Consider the following 16,408-nt stretch of genomic DNA (forward strand, 5'->3'; position numbering starts at 1 on the left):
GTAACTTGCAGATCTCATTTTTTCTCACAGGGTTTTGAAATATATACAAAAATATGTTTTTGCTTTCTTTCTTCATTATCCAAAAACGTGTAGCAACAAACAAAATCTGCAAAATACTCACCATGCTTCTTTTCAAATTCCTTGGCCAAAAAAGTATCTCACATGTGGTACCCCCCATACTCGGGAGAAGTAGCAGAATGTATAATGGGGGGTAATGTCACATATACCCAATGTATATGTGAGCAATAAATCATTTAAGTGAAAATGTTGCGGAGCTGTTTATATGCTGTAAAACTGAAGTGATGAAATGCTCATAGCTTCCGATTTCTTAGACTATAGAGATGATTTTCACCATTCTGGTCTCCAATCAGCTCTATGGTCAGCTGGCAGAAACATCGGCTGCATTCTCAGGTTCTCCCGATGGCAGGAGACTGTCTGAGAAGGCCGTGGAAGGCAGTGGGGGAGGGGCATCTACTCCCACTGCTTGTAAAAGCAATACTGCAGCTAATTTACCACTAGGATTGCTTTTACATGAAAAAAAACAATACCAGGATGATGCCTGCAGCTGCAGGCATCATCCTGGTATAACCACTCAAAGTCCAGTGATGTACCAGAACATTACTGGTCCAAGATTGTACAAATGTCTAAATAGTGGCACGCTTGAATAACAATTGTCCATATATAAGTGGTACCCCATATGGAAAAAAGATGACACCAAGTCCTAGACTATCTTTTCACTGCTCCCCATGTTGTTTGGGCATCCGGGGGGCTCCATGTGACATCTTTTCCCTCATAAATCCAAAACTTCTATGTATAGCTTGTTGCCCTCTCACAGTTCTTATACATCTTGGCCCCATATCTGGCATGCTTGCTGGGGAGAAATTGTTTGAATTCAAGGCTGCCAGAAACTTTTTTGAGGGACTCATCAACGCAGATGTTTTGCTGGGGAGTATAGACATCTGCAAATTTTTGGTTACGGTGATTTATGAGGTATTTCTATTACAGGGTGGCGTAGAAGCGGTTCAACATGTCCAGTAAAAAAATTAAAAATCTAATTTTATCATAAATTTAGACCAAAAGGTATTCTGCGATATGTCTTTGCTAAAAAAAATTGCAATACGTGTAAATTATTGGTTTATATGAAATTTATAGCATTTACAAATGGTGGCATAGATATTGGAATTTTTTCATTTTTGTATTTTTACTAAAAATGGTGGCGATCAGCGACATAGAACGATACTGTGGCAGACATTCTGAAACTGTGGAGAAACTGACTTGGTGTCACTGACAACCCCAGTGACACCAATTACAGTGATCAGTACAATAAAAAAAAAAACACTGACACTGTTTTTTTGACACTGGGCAGGAAGGTGTTGACATTTGGCGGCAATCAAAGGGTTAACTGTGAGCTGGGTGACTTTTTGTTTTTTTTTTCTAAGGGGGGGGGATGTGCTTCATTGTAAAGTGCACTGCTCTGAAGGGCTCTGCTCAGTGTGCCCAAACTGACAGGGAGGAGGGCTGTTGGTATACAAAGCAGCCCTCCTCCCAATCTGTGATCCTCGGCAATCACCCGCGGGGACCCTGTGATTGACACCCAGGGCCGCGATTGGCGGCGTGGGTATGGCTCACGAATGCCACCTACCCGGATATGCAGAATCATTTAGATAAACTGCTACATGGCGGTGGGCATTAAAAGACTTGTCAAAAACTGTTGTTTTGTTTTTTGTTCAATTAAAGGCATTTTTAAAAAGTCCGGTGTCTGGCTTAACACTTTCTCATCTCGCAAGGGGAGGGAGCAGCATCGGGGTGCCCCCTCTTTTAAAGGGATACCCTGTTGCTAATGAGCCTGCCTTTCCGCAAACCCCCACAACCAACGGGCCAGGGTTGTGTGGAAGAGGCCCTTGTCCCCCCCAAAGCCTAGGGCACGTGGCCTGGTAAGGCACAGGAGAGGTTTCTCGATCGCCACCCCTCCCCCTTTCCTTCCCTCCCTGTGCTTGGATAAAGGGTACAGAAGTTAGATAGGAGGGACCCCACACGTCCCCCCCCCCATTTGTTATTTTTACTTTTAGAGATAGTATTCTCCCCTCTGTCTTTGGCTGTGTCAAGCAACACACTGCAGAAGGCATAAATGTGATACAGAGGAGCTGTGATGCAGATGAGAACTGACATATTCAGAAGGCGGGAGTCTCCCAGGATTCTGGTGACAACCCAAAACTGGGCAAATTATTTCACTTTCACTCTATCTGATAACAGTAAACAGGGAAAAAAGAAAAGGTGAATCTATCTAATGGGGCACAGGGAGCAGGAAAAAACTTTTACCCTTCCTCCTCTTTATCCAAAACTGATTTTTTTTTTTTACAGTAGTTTACAGATTGTTCCTATTATTCTATACATTTCTTACAAAGGCAGAGTGTGCAAGGGGGGGGGGGGGGGTCTTGGTGTCTGTGAGCTTATGAAAATGCAATACTATCTGAGGTACATCTAAAAACATCTGGGGAGGGGAGGGGAGGGGATATGCCAAAGCAATTTCCAGGTACAGCTTTTGATGTATTCTTTATTTTCTCCAATCAGTTTATTCCTCGCAGTTATTACCTTTTGTCCCACCAGCCCCTCTGTACTAGATTGTAAGCTCCCTGGAGCAGGGCCTCCTAACCCTCTTGTATTGAATTGTATTGTTGCTGTATTGTCTCCATTTATACTTTTTTACAGCACTGCACAAAGTGTTGGCTCTATATAAATCCGGAATAATAATAATCATCATCATCAGATAATATTAATAATATTATTCCCTTTTTCTTGTTCTGAGCAAAAGGGGGACACCCCGATCCACCACATGGCAGGTATTAGGATTTCCAGCAAAGGTCTCATTACTGAAATGATCTCTGGGGGAATCGAATGTTGATGGATTGCAACAATGTATCAAGCAGAGCAGAAAAGAAACATCGTTTAAGTAACAATATCCTTCCAGTCTATGTGTGTAATATAGTGACACCTAATGGGAGTGTTGAGCATTGCAGCCAATCATCCCATCCCCCCAATTTGCAGGTTAGTCCGTCCCGGATAGAGAGGAGCGGTGCTTTGTGGATAGAGAGGAGCGGTGCTCTTGGGGGGGGGAGCGTTGCATGACAGCTGACATATTCATCAAAGGGGTGAAGTCTCCCAGGTGATGTATTTAACACTTTATGGTCATATTCTGGTGACAACTCAACATTTGGCAATATTCCTTTACTGTCACTCTACCTGAGAACAATAAACAGGACAAAGACCGAAGATGGAGCGCGGAGAGCAGAAAAAACGCTGCAATCCTCATTTTTTTCCGAAACAGAAAAGGGTTATTTTGGTTTGTTTTGTTTGTGTTTTCTGTACTTCACATAACCTGTACACTTACATTTCTGCCCTCAATGCCACATGAACAAGCAAAACAAAAAAACAACAGTCTTTTAGATATGTTTGGGGTGGGAGGGGAAGGTGTGTGTGTGTGTGTGTGGGGGGGGGGGGGGTACATGTCTCCCTGTCACTTCTAGGGCACTAGGCCATGGCTTATCTGGGGAGGGGATTATATCCGGATTGGAATCATTGTAACAAGTGAATCCTGTCGGCGATACTTTGTTGTTTTCAGGTCCATCGTTTGGTGTATTCCCTTCTTGTCGGTGCAATTCTTTCTCCTTGGACTGAGGAGAAGGGAACACCCTGGAGGCTTTTACATGTTAGTACAAAGAAAAGAAGTGTCAGGGTCAGTAGACATGTGTTGGTCTTAGAGGAACCCCACCGCTCATTCCCCTCCAAATAGCCGACATTTCCTCTCCACATTCCCCACATGATAGACAAGAATGGGATTTGCAGCAAACTTCCTATTCCTGAAATGATCTCTCAGGGAATCCAAATGTGATGGATTGACTTCCATCACTGAAAGCATCAAATCCTATTGTAGATCCGAGGATTCCGAGCAAACCTCCCCCTGAGCAGTCTATGGAGCTGTGGAGTGAAATGCGGCAATCAAGTCATTGGCAGGATTTGGCTGTCAATGTCCATTTGTGATGATGATCCAATAATGACACCTAGGCCATGACACCTGACACCCTGTAATGGGCGGAGCCCTTTGTATCTGTCCCAAAGTCTGCCATGACATGACACAAGGATCTCCTGTGATCGGCCGATGTTTTTGTTCCCGGCTCCTTGTAGTCAGCTAGAGATGAGCCGAGTTGTGTATTAGAGGGAAATGTTTGGTGATCTCCCCTCTTCCCTCGTGTAATGTGAAGCGGATTGTAGTGGGGGATGGGAGCAGATTGTTTTGTGGGTAGAATGTGTCCCCCCAAGCAGGTAGAAGGCAGAATGGGCCCCCCACTCCGGAGGATGGTTGTGTTTGCAGCCTCTGTGTTCAGCCTCGTGAGCAGCTCCTGACAGCCGTAAGTGACCCCCGATAAGTGACAGTCCAGGGAGCAGATCGGCTCCCCGGTGCACATCGGACATCGTTCTATTTCGGAATACAATCGGTTTTTTATCTACCGGGAAACACATGAAGGGAGAGAATATACTCCAACACTGGAATGACAGCCAGTGGGCGTGTCTGCTGTGTAACCAATAGCAGGACAGAGTCGAATTGCGTGTCAACCAATCGCAGTGTTAGAAGGTCTGTATATAAGGCGGAGCGCCGTGTGATTTGTAATGAACTATTGTGGAAACATTTCCCGAGTCATGACGGAGACTGAGAGCGCCCCAGCCGCCGCTCCTCCAGCGGAGGCCGCCGCCAAGAAGAAGCCGGCTAAGAAGGCGTCAGCCGGAGGAGGAGCCAAGAAAGGCATCAAGAAGGCGTCCGGTCCCGGCGTGTCCGAGCTCCTGGTCCAAGCCGTGTCCGCTTCCAAGGAGCGCAGCGGGGTGTCCCTGGCCGCCCTCAAGAAGGTCCTGTCCGCCGGAGGATACGATGTGGACAAGAACAAGAGCCGCCTGAAGATCGCCCTCAAGGCGCTGGTGACTAAGGGGAGCCTCGTCCAGGTCAAAGGTCATGGGGCCTCCGGATCGTTCAAGATCAACAAGAAGCAGCCCGACGGCGCCAAGGACAAGGCGAAGGCCAAGAAACCGGCCGCCGCCAAGAAAAGCAACAAGAAGCCATCGGCGGCGGCCAAGCCCAAGAAACCGGCCGCCAAGTCCCCCAAGAAGAAGGCGGCCAGCAAAGCCTCCACCGCAGCCAAGAGCCCCAAGAAGAAGCCGGCCGCTAAGAGACCAGCAAAGGCTGCAGCCAAGAAGGTGACCAAGAGCCCCAAGAAGAGCAAAGCTGCAGCCAAGCCGAAAAAAGGCGCCAAGAGTCCCGCTAAGGCCAAGCCGGCAGCTAAGAAGGCGGCTAAGCCCAAGAAGGCCGCTCCGAAGAAGAAATAATGGGCGGCGACCTCCTTCATCTCCACCCCCCAAAGGCTCTTCTCAGAGCCCCCCACCTCCCCCCAACAGAGCTCTCCATACACACACCGACCACGAGCCGCATTCTCCCTCCTCCAGTCTCCATCCTCACATTGTACACTTGTCCCTTATAGGTCATCCAATGATTCCTCCGATCCTACAAATGATTACTGGTTGGCCAAAGGAGAGATCCCTCCCGATACATGTCACAGGCCCGAATTACTGAATTATATTTTCTATAGAAAACCGGCCGGGGCGGCACACGGAGAGCAGAAGGAAGAATCCTCCCGGTGTGTCCGTGTGTGCCGCCCCGGCAGAGCGATGTGATCTGTGATGAGCCCGATGTAGTATCGGAGGAGGTAATAGAGGACATGACTGACCCCCCAATAGTGACATCTCCGTGTGGAAGGGGCCCATTCGGATGGATCTCATTGTATGTCTCACATTCCAGGACTAGTTATGAGCGTATTAATAATGAATAAAACCAGTAAAGGAATGGCGGTCCCGGGGGGGCTGAGAGGAGGAAGTGCCGAGATTTCCCTGACAACAGAAGCCTGTTCCCGGGTGTTGTAGTCATTGTAGTTCGGTAGTGTAGAGCTCTGTGTGGGGGGAGGTTGTGGCTCTGAGAAGAGCCGTTGGTTGGCGGGTTGTGTGGAATGTCTGTTGCGGGGGGTCTAGGCCCTCTCTCCGCGGATGCGGCGTGCCAGCTGGATGTCTTTGGGCATGATGGTGACCCTCTTGGCGTGGATGGCGCAGAGGTTGGTGTCCTCGAAGAGTCCGACGAGATAAGCCTCTGCGGCCTCCTGCAGAGCCATGACGGCGGAGCTCTGGAAGCGCAGGTCGGTCTTGAAGTCCTGGGCGATCTCTCGGACGAGGCGCTGGAAGGGCAGCTTGCGGATGAGCAGCTCGGTGGATTTCTGGTAGCGGCGGATCTCTCGGAGAGCCACGGTGCCGGGCCTGTAGCGGTGAGGCTTCTTCACTCCGCCGGTGGCCGGGGCGCTCTTGCGGGCGGCTTTGGTGGCCAGCTGCTTGCGGGGAGCTTTCCCTCCGGTGGACTTACGGGCGGTCTGCTTGGTACGAGCCATCTCTACTCCTCTCTTGTCTGCAACTGCGGATGTAATGCGCCTCCGCTCTGCACAGCTATTTGTACACATCCCTGTCCTCTGATTGGAGAACTACGCCACGCCCCTTCTAATGATTGGGTTATTTAAAAAGAGCGGGATTTTCAAAATGCCCGCCAGGATCTGCACGTTATCTGTGTAGGTAGAGAAGCCCGCTGTGTCAGGGGTGGGGGAGGGGAGTTCCTCCACATCATACAATGCTCGGAGCTCTCCTTACTACCAAAGAAGAGAAGATTAATCAGAGATCTGCTAATAATCAGAGATCAGAGACTCCCTGTACAATGTAACAATTACATCCATTGACATCGGACTGGATTCCTCCATAATACAGTGAATGGGATGACAGAAGATCCTCCTCCGATCTCACGGATCCGATGATTCCTCTGTTCGGGACTAAGAAGCAGAACGTTTGTCGCCCATCTCGGTCCATCCAGCACAATTGTGGACTAACAGGGATAGTCAGAAGGGCTGCAATGTATTGTCTAGAAGAGCGAGATGACAAGAGACATGACTTGTGTGCGGATCTGGGAGGAGATACAATGTGATTTCTGCCTTTTCTCTCCGAATCCCACTTCCAAGGACAATCCGATCCCGGCGATGACAGTGTGGACTTTGATGGCACAATGACAATCTATCGCTGAGGATGTGAGGAGGCGGACATCTAGTCTGCAGCAATTCATCCCATTCATTTTACATTTAGGAGTTTATTTGTAACAAACATTATTTTATTTATGTGTCTTATATTTTCATCTGATCGGAATATTTTTTGTAAATTCCCGCCAAGATCTGCAGGTTATCTCTGTTAGTAGAATATCCCGATCTCTCTGGGAGCTCCTTACTGCCAGATGAGAAAACATTCATAAGAAAGATGTTTATAATTATATATGCAAACTTTTTTTATCAATGTAAGAATTGCAATCTCCGAGAATGGACTATTTCTGTCCATAATTCAGTAAATCAGATGACATAAAGTAATCATAAATGCTCTAATGAAAAAGAGAGAGGAAAAAAAAGATAGATACATACATTTACACTATATTGACAAAAGTATTGGGTCTCCTGTCTTTACACACACATGACCTTTAATGGCCCCCCAGTCTTAGTCCGTAGGGTTCAATATTGAGTTGGCTCCGCCCTTTGCAGCTATAACAGCTTCACCTCTTCTGGGAAGGCCGTCCACAAGGTTTAGGAGGGTGTCTATGGGAAGGTTGGACCATTCTTCCAGAAGCACATTTGTCAGGTCAGGCACTGATGTTGGGGGAGGAGGCCTGGCTCACAGTCTCCACTCTAATTCATCCCAAATTGGTTCTATCGGGTTGAGGTCAGGACTCTGTGCAGGCCAGTCAAGTTCCTCCACCCCAAACTGGCTCCTCCATGTTTTTATGGACCCTGATTTGTGCACTGTTGTGCATTCATGTTAGAACAGGAAGGCGCCACCCCCAAACTCTTCCCACAAAGTTGTTAGCATTAAATTGTCCAAAATGTCTTGGTATGCTGACGCCTTAAAAGTTCCCTTCACTGGAACTAGGGGGCCAAGCCCAACCCCTGAAAAACAACCCCACACCATAATCCTCCCTCCACCAAACTTTACACTTGGCACAATGCAATCAGGCAGGTACTGTTCTCCTGGCAACTTCCAATCCCAGAGATGTCTATCAGATTACCACACAGAGAAGCATGATTGGTCACTCCAGAGAACGCGTCTCAACAGCTCTAGAGTCCAGTGGCGGCGTGCTTTACACCACTGCATCTGATGCTTTGTATTGCACTTGGTGATGGAAGGCTTGGATGCAGCTTCTCAGCCAAGAAAACCCATTCCATAAAGCTCTCTACGCACTGTTGTGTTAATCTGAAGGCCACACCAAGTTTGGAGGCCTTTAGCTATTGACTCTGCAGACAGTTGGTGACTTCTGCACACTGTACACTTCAGCATGCGCTGACCCCGCCCTGTCATGTGACATGGCCTACCACTTGGTGGCTGAGTTGCTGTTGTTCCCAGTCGCTTCCACTTTGTTATAATCCCACTAACAGTTGAGCGTGGAATATTTAGTAGCCAGGAAATGTCACGGATGGACTTATTGCCCAGGTGGCCATCTATCACATTACCACGCTTGGAGTCACTGAGCTCCTTAGAGTGACCCATTCTTTCACAAATCTCTTAGATTGTAAGCTCCAAGGAGCAGGGCCCTGCTAACCCTAATGTATTGATCTCTATCATTGCTGTATTGTCTCCCTTTATATTGTAAAGTGCTAAGGAAACTGTCTGCACTATATAAATCCTGTATAATAATAATTCACAAATGTTTGTAGAAGCAATATGCATGCCTAGATGTTTGATTTTATACACCTGTGGCCATGGAGGTGATTGAATCAAATGATTTGGAGGGGTGTTCCAATGCTTTCGGCAATATAGTGTGTGCGTGTAAAATTATATACACTGCTCAAACAAGGAAAACTTTTCTTTTAATCAGAGCATAGCCTTAAGTCATTTAAACTCCTTGGATATTGATCGGGTCAGTTAAGTAGCTGAGGGGGTTGTTAATCAGTTTCAGCTGCTTTTGTAAAAATGAAATTAACAACAGGGGCACTAGATGGGCAACAATGAGACGACCCCCAAAACAGAAATGGTTTTAGAGGAGGCTGCTGACATCTTTTCTGACTGTTTGTCACTAGTTTTTCATTTGGCTAGGGTCAGTGTCACTACTGACATGAGGACATGGCATGAAGAGATACCTAGACCCTACAGAGGTTGCAGTCAGTCCAACTCCTCCAGGATGGCAGATCAATACGTGCCAATGAAGAAAAGCCTGCATTTTTGTTCACAAATGCTCCATCAGCAATAGGACTCAAGAAACCTCCTACAAACTGTTAACAAGATGGTATTCTAAACCGGATGGGTTAAAGAGGGGGTTCCCCCAGACGTCAGGCCTATGTTGTTGCTGTGAATCAGCCGAGGACTCCCTGTTAGATATTTGGTGGCAATGCCCAAGGCTTATGCCATTGTGGGACAACGTTCTCGGTTGACATACTCTATTACTGAGACTGCATTATCCTTAACCCCCAGATGTTGTCTCCTCCATATCTCTGAGTGTTCTTTGAAGTCGTATAAGAAATCTTTGGTATGGCACCTTTTCAATGCGGCCAAGTCCCTAATCCCCAGGCATTGGAAGACCTCTCAGGCCCCATCGATTCAAGACTGGAAAAGAGAGGTTAACGTCATTCAAGAGTTGGAAAGGACATTGACTATGACCGATGACATGGTTGCCAGATTCCACAAACTATGGTCCAATTGGTATGCTTTCACTTTCTCAGAAACATATGGAGGGCTGATGGGCTATTAACACTTTTCTACTTTTCGATGTGCGTATTATGCTGGTGGATACTTGACTACACTTGTGGAATTAGATCTGTTCTTATGACTGCTGTTTTCTTTCTTTCTCTACCAAATCTCCTCCCTCTATTCATGCACGTTATTATGTCAGATTTGATGTTTGTACTTGCAATTTATAAACGTTTTAATCTGTGTATGTCTCATGTAGAACATTGATCTGATTGTACTATCGAGTTTTTTCAGAAGACATTTGTTACTCTGTACTACATGACTTCATAACAAGCAAAGCTTGTTTTGTAGTTTATTGATGTTTATATGTTCTGTTTTCTATGAATAAAAATGTGTTAAAAAAATACTTCACCCATAATCCCCATCTAGAAAAAAATATATATTCTCCTATTCTTATCAGAAAGGGGTCAAATGTGTTCCTGGGCAGGTATAGCCATAATATTCCACCCAGTTTGTGTCTACATGGAGACTTTAGGTGTGTGGTGGATACACATGGCAAGAACCATATTTCACCCTTTTCTGAAAAGATTATGGGCATAACTATCTTTCCACATGGAGATTATGGGTGGATGGTTGCAGATACACGTCAACATCCATATTTTAAATGTTTTTCCTTAGAATATGGGTATAGTTATTTTTCTAGATGGGTATTATGGGTGGAATCACACAACATCTGGCTATAGACGTCTCACCCTCTTACCCATGAGCCTGTTTTTTAAATTCTATGATGTGAGTTACTACTTATCTTTCTATTAAATACCTTCACAGTACACACTTAGAGGCGCTGTGTTTCTTTGTTTCTCTTCTGCAGAGTTATGCTTCTCTCCTACACAGCTTGCCCTTAGTGCTTACTGGACTACCCTTACCCCTGCCCATTTGGAACTCATACATACATGGACTGCCACACCATGCGCCTGTTATCCCTTTTGCAAATGTGTTCTGGCATGTTCACAATGATATTCCACCCATAATCCTCAAAGAAAATTAATTACGCTCATAATCTTTTCAGAAATAGGTCAAATATGGTTCTTTACATGTGTATCCACCATAATATACCCGTAATCCCCATGTAGAAAAATAACTATTCTCTTATTTTTGATCAGAAAGAGGTCAAATATGATGGGTCCCTAGGCATGTTAAAAAAACAATATTCCACCCATAATCCCCATTTTGAAAAAAAAAAGCTATTCTCATCAGAACAGGGTCAAACCGCAGCTATCGCCTCCTGTGCCACCATCCCCTTCCTCCTAGATTGTAAGCTCGAAAGAACAGGGCCCTCAATCCCCTCATGTTTTGCATTGTATTGTTATTGTTCTGTCCCCCTTTGTAATGTACAGAGCTGAGCGAACTATTGGCGCTTTATAAATACTGTATAATAATACTAAATGTGTTCCTAGGCATGTTTAACCATGATATTCCACCCATAATTCCCATATAGAAAAATAACTACCCATATTCTTTAAAGAAACAATTCAAATATGGTCCATGACGTGTGTATCTGCAATTATCCACCCATAATCCCCATGTTGAAAAATATCTATTCATAGTCTTTTCAGAAATAGATGGAATATGATCCTTGGCCTGTGTATCCACAAAAATGCACCCATAATTCTCATGTAGAAAAATTATATGCATTTGTTTATCAAAAATATGTTAAGCGTTACCATGATATTCCCCCCATATTCCCAGATAAAAAAAAATCAATGTTACCCATATATTTATTTAAAAAGGTGAAATGTAATGTGTATGGGATGTGTAACCATTATATTCCTCCCATAATCCCCAAGCAGATCCATCATAACCATTGTGATCAGAAATGCATAAACTTTTTTGCTTGGAATTTACAAATTTTCAATCTTAATTTTTTAAAGTTTAATACAACAGTTGAAAGGCAGTGCTTTCCACATCTCGTACTATATAAAATCAGTCCCTAGTAATATATGGAGTAATGTTTCCATTCTTTCTGTATAATTTCCTATGATGCCATGTTACAGCCGCACATATATCAGTCAGTGAAGAGCAGGGGCGGACTGAAAACTCATGGGGCCCCCGGGTCCTTGCCCAAACTCAAAGCCTATGAAAAAGGTACCAGGAGCATCTCATGAGGCCCCCTAGTGACCCCGGGCAGTGCCCTAGTTTCCAAATGGTCAGTCCGCCCCTGGTGAAGAGTTAAACATTCGCCTCTACTAAGTAACAATGTATCAAGCAGAGCAGAAAAGAGAAACAAGGAAATCCTTCCCGTCTATGTGTGTAATATAGTGACACCTAATGGGAGTGTTGAGCATTGCAGTCAATCCTCCCATCCCCCCAATGTGCAGGTTAGTCCGTCCCTAGAACGAATGTCCAGTGTAAGTGTGACGTGTGGGGGACCTCTAGCGGCAATACAATGTGATGACAGCTCAGTGATTGGAATGGTGGGCGGCTCTTAGAAGAGCCTTTGTGTCCTTGTTGGGATGATGGGGCCCCGGCGGGGGGATTACTTGGCGCTGGTGTACTTGGTGACGGCCTTGGTGCCCTCGGAGACGGCGTGCTTGGCCAGCTCTCCGGGCAGGAGGAGGCGGACGGCGGTCTGGATCTCCCGGGAGGTGATGGTGGAGCGCTTGTTGTAATGAGCCAGGCGGGAAGCTTCGCCGGCGATGCGCTCGAAGATGTCATTGACGAAGGAGTTCATGATGCTCATGGCCTTGGACGAGATGCCGGTGTCGGGGTGGACCTGCTTGAGCACCTTGTACACGTAGATGGCATAACTCTCCTTCCTAGTCTTCCTCCGCTTCTTGCCGTCCTTCTTCTGGCTCTTGGTCACGGCTTTCTTGGAGCCCTTCTTGGGCGCCGGCGCAGACTTGGCTGGTTCAGGCATGATAAAGGTTCACCACTGCTTGGCTGGCTGCGGGGAAAATGTGCTGGAGCCGCCCTCATATGCTGCTTTTATAGGCGGCCTATGCAAAGGAGTCTCAGTCCTTCTCACTCTTCTATTGGTGGACTCGGTCATGTGATAGAGTGACGTCATTCTTTTTTCCCTCCTGTACAGATTGGAAGGGAAACAAGTCTGACCGCTATTGGCTGAATTGAAAACCAACCAATCCCAGCGTGTGACGTCAGAGCATGGAGTGTATAAAGGAGAGGAAGCGGCTGCTGGGGCCTATCTGTGTGTGATTCGTCAGTCATCCCATCATGTCTGGTCGCGGCAAACAAGGAGGCAAGGCTCGGGCTAAGGCCAAGACCCGATCGTCCCGGGCCGGTCTGCAGTTCCCCGTCGGTCGTGTTCACCGTCTGCTCCGGAAGGGCAACTATGCCGAGCGGGTCGGGGCCGGAGCTCCCGTCTATCTGGCCGCCGTCCTGGAGTATCTGACGGCTGAGATCCTGGAGCTGGCCGGCAACGCCGCCCGAGACAACAAGAAGACCCGCATCATCCCCCGACACCTCCAGCTGGCTGTCCGCAACGACGAGGAGCTCAACAAGCTACTGGGCGGCGTCACCATCGCCCAGGGAGGAGTCCTGCCCAACATCCAGGCCGTGCTGCTGCCCAAGAAGACCGAGAGCCACAAGGCCGCCAAGAGCAAGTAATCCCCCCACAGGATTCCCTTCTATCCGCCAACACAACGGCTCTTCTCAGAGCCCCCAACATCTCCATACAAAGGGCAGTAAGTCTCCTCTACATCCGGGTGTCATTTCTGCTTCTCCATAGGAAGACGTTTGGACGCCGGGAAGGATTTCTATGTTGAACTTTCTGGGGAGAAAGTGATCTCTCGGCGCCCCGGGATTGGGCGGGTTATTTGTAGCTGATAACCGGTTTTCACATCCGAAATCTAAACGGTAAAAATATAGAAAAGCATTTCATTGACATCAAAAATCTTCCGGATCAGATCATTTCCTCCCACATTGTCTTATTTGAATAAAAATCTGTCATGGCTTCAATTGTCTAATACATTCCAATTTCCCGCCGGAGTTCTATGGACCGTTACAGACGATCTGCGTCCATTGACCGTTTTATCCGGGAAGATCGATCAATCCTTCCATTCCAAATGTTTTATTTGTACTCAAAACCCGACACGATGTAGAACTTCCTGCACTAGGAATAGAGATCTCCGAATACTTGTTTATACTTCTCGTAAGAAATGCATTACTGGCTGATGGAGACAACGCCCACAGCTGTGATTGGCTCAGATTTCAAATTCTGCCGCCGGAATTGTATCCATCGTTCCAGAGAAACCTTCAGCCCGATTATACCGCCAAATCCGAGCCGGAGAACAAAGGAGATCATCAGATGAGACATCCGAGAAATATCATCGCTTTCATTCCAGACAGTTGTATTGATTAGTCAGGGATGTCTACAGGTGGATGTCGGGGATTACCGAGTCATGTCAATCCTTGTTCTGTTATCTCTGTCCCCAGGATCCTCTATATCCAATGTGTTTGCGGACTAATAAACAATGACTAGAAATGGATTCTGATGATTACTTTCATATATTGTCTTCTCAGAATCCAGGATTCCCCTCCCCCCGCAACATACAGAACATGAGTGACATCATACATGTCATAGATCTCTACCTTTCTATATGATGAGAAATAAAGTATCGTACGATTCTATCAGATCTGTATACGATCCTGTCCTTCCTTTTAACAATTACAGACCATCATCCCCATCACTGGAATGAGCGGCAATCCTTCTCCCCCCAGGAGGAGCAGAGAGAACCCTGGAGATGATCAATCAATAGCCCTTTGTATGAGAAGGTGGGCGGCCCTGAGAAGGGCCTTTGTGACGATGAAGGGGGGGGGGGTGTTTATGAGGATTTATCCTCCGAATCCGTAGAGAGTGCGTCCCTGCCGTTTGAGAGCATAGACGACATCCATGGCGGTGACGGTCTTCCTCTTGGCGTGCTCGGTGTAGGTGACGGCATCGCGGATGACATTCTCCAGGAAGACTTTCAGCACTCCGCGGGTCTCCTCATAGATGAGGCCGGAGATGCGCTTGACTCCCCCTCTGCGGGCCAAACGTCGGATGGCGGGTTTGGTGATGCCCTGGATGTTGTCCCGGAGCACCTTCCTGTGGCGCTTGGCGCCGCCTTTCCCCAGACCCTTCCCTCCTTTACCGCGACCAGACATGACGAGTCTTCTCTGCTGCAAACACCGACTGAGCTCAGGGCTGGGCCCGCCTTCCTTTTATACAGCCTGAGCGGACCTGATGGGAACCTTCCTGGGAAGAGGCGGAGTCACACCCATTCATTACACACAATACAATTGGATTCATTTGGAAGCTTTCTCTACGTTCCGCCCTTTTCAGATCCCTTAATGACAATAGAAATCCATCTCCAGGAGAGAAATCTCTTCATTCTTCTCAATGGTTTTCTATTTCTTCCTCGGAGATTACACAGAAACATTCATCTTTCACATTTCAGAACACAAACCATCATCACCAGTTACTATTGTTAGCAGCAATTTAATATTGAGAAATATGACTTAGAAATAAACAACACAAACATTTATACCGATGCCGCACGTTCCTGGTTATAATTCCAGGCGGACCTGAAGGGAGACTGATGGAAAGGGGCGGGGTCACAGCCATTCATTCCTCTGCAGAGAATTTCATTGATTTAACAGGTCAGTCTCTGCAATGTCAAACCGCACAGACACAGAGCGCACTATCACACCACGCCGTCATTGGTGTCAGTGGGAGGAATAGTGCCCCGTCATTGGTGTCAGTGGGAGGAATAGTGCCCCGTCATTGGTATCAGTGGGAGGAATAGTGCCCTGTCATTGCTGTCAGTGGGAGGAATAGTGCCCTGTCATTGCTGTCAGTGGGAGGAATAGTGCCCCGTCATTGCTGTCAGTGGGAGGAATAGTGACCCATCATTGGTGTCAGTGGGGGGAATAGTGCCCCATCATTGGTGTCAGTGGGAGGAATAGTGTCCCGTCAATGGTGTCAGTGGAAGGAATAGTGCCCCATCGTTGCTGTCAGTGGCTGGAATTCTAATAGGAAGAGATGAAGCTTAAAGAGAAAGGAATGGAGTTTCCAGATGAAGGGGTGGATCTTAAACAGGAAGGGGTGGGGCAACTTTAGATGAGGGGGGTGCCTGATTTTAGTCTTGCCTAGGGCAGCACAAAATCAAAATACACCACTGGTCACAGGTGCTCCGATCCCCTCCATGGACACAGGTGTATACAATCAAGCCCCTAGGCATGCAGACTGCTTCTACAAACATTGGTGAAAGAATGGGTCGCTCTCAGGAGCTCAGTGACTCCAAGCGTGGTCCCGTGATAGGTGGCCACCTGGGCGATAAGTCCATCCGTGACATTTCCTGGCTACTAAATATTCCACGCTCAGCTGTCAGTGGCCGGGCTTTTTTTTCTCAGAGAATAGGTGCAGGAACTCCCCCTTCTGAGTCACTTCTTGTCTCCACCCCCTACTCATCTCCCAGTACTTCCCCTTTCAGAGAATACAGATCCATGTATCATTCTGTGGTGTCAGGTCATTTGTATGGAATTTGTTAATGATAACAAGATAAGCAGTAAGTTAGATCCCCCGCAGCCAGCAGCAGAAGCCCCCCCCCACCAGCAA

The 16,408-nt window shown here is 47.0% G+C and overlaps 5 protein-coding genes across 5 annotated transcripts; 2 read left to right on the forward strand and 3 right to left on the reverse strand.

The window, feature by feature from the left end:
* The first annotated feature begins 4,688 nt into the window (after positions 1 to 4,688).
* On the forward strand, positions 4,689 to 5,428 carry LOC149431318 (histone H1.5-like). Its single transcript, XM_089665676.1, has one exon. It carries the CDS (start codon positions 4,696 to 4,698, stop codon positions 5,371 to 5,373), a length of 678 nt encoding a protein of 225 aa, XP_089521802.1. The 5' UTR covers positions 4,689 to 4,695; the 3' UTR covers positions 5,374 to 5,428.
* Positions 5,429 to 6,005: 577 nt separating this feature from the next.
* Positions 6,006 to 6,487, reverse strand: LOC149431319 (histone H3). The gene has a single exon (XM_089665677.1). The coding sequence runs from the start codon at positions 6,474 to 6,476 to the stop codon at positions 6,066 to 6,068; it is 411 nt and encodes a 136-aa protein (XP_089521803.1). The 5' UTR covers positions 6,477 to 6,487; the 3' UTR covers positions 6,006 to 6,065.
* A 5,780-nt stretch (positions 6,488 to 12,267) lies between these two features.
* On the reverse strand, positions 12,268 to 12,743 carry LOC149431320 (histone H2B 1.1-like). Its single transcript, XM_089665683.1, has one exon. The coding sequence runs from the start codon at positions 12,707 to 12,709 to the stop codon at positions 12,329 to 12,331; it is 381 nt and encodes a 126-aa protein (XP_089521809.1). The 5' UTR covers positions 12,710 to 12,743; the 3' UTR covers positions 12,268 to 12,328.
* Positions 12,744 to 13,008: 265 nt separating this feature from the next.
* On the forward strand, positions 13,009 to 14,444 carry LOC149431321 (histone H2A type 2-B). The gene has a single exon (XM_089665665.1). It carries the CDS (start codon positions 13,024 to 13,026, stop codon positions 13,414 to 13,416), a length of 393 nt encoding a protein of 130 aa, XP_089521791.1. The 5' UTR covers positions 13,009 to 13,023; the 3' UTR covers positions 13,417 to 14,444.
* An 82-nt stretch (positions 14,445 to 14,526) lies between these two features.
* LOC149431322 (histone H4) lies at positions 14,527 to 14,965 on the reverse strand. The gene has a single exon (XM_089665666.1). It carries the CDS (start codon positions 14,953 to 14,955, stop codon positions 14,644 to 14,646), a length of 312 nt encoding a protein of 103 aa, XP_089521792.1. The 5' UTR covers positions 14,956 to 14,965; the 3' UTR covers positions 14,527 to 14,643.
* Between the last annotated feature and the right edge of the window lie 1,443 nt (positions 14,966 to 16,408).

Source organism: Staurois parvus, unplaced genomic scaffold (assembly GCF_062004578.1).
Source record: "Staurois parvus isolate SC_StPar_1 unplaced genomic scaffold, SC_StPar_1.0 ptg002294l, whole genome shotgun sequence".
Taxonomy (NCBI): domain Eukaryota; kingdom Metazoa; phylum Chordata; class Amphibia; order Anura; family Ranidae; genus Staurois; species Staurois parvus.

Bases quoted from the DNA above. Each gene is read 5' to 3' on its own strand.
- LOC149431318 (XM_089665676.1), top strand. From the start codon at position 4,696: ATGACGGAGACTGAGAGCGCCCCAGCCGCCGCTCCTCCAGCGGAGGCC.
- LOC149431319 (XM_089665677.1), bottom strand. From the start codon at position 6,476: ATGGCTCGTACCAAGCAGACCGCCCGTAAGTCCACCGGAGGGAAAGCT.
- LOC149431320 (XM_089665683.1), bottom strand. From the start codon at position 12,709: ATGCCTGAACCAGCCAAGTCTGCGCCGGCGCCCAAGAAGGGCTCCAAG.
- LOC149431321 (XM_089665665.1), top strand. From the start codon at position 13,024: ATGTCTGGTCGCGGCAAACAAGGAGGCAAGGCTCGGGCTAAGGCCAAG.
- LOC149431322 (XM_089665666.1), bottom strand. From the start codon at position 14,955: ATGTCTGGTCGCGGTAAAGGAGGGAAGGGTCTGGGGAAAGGCGGCGCC.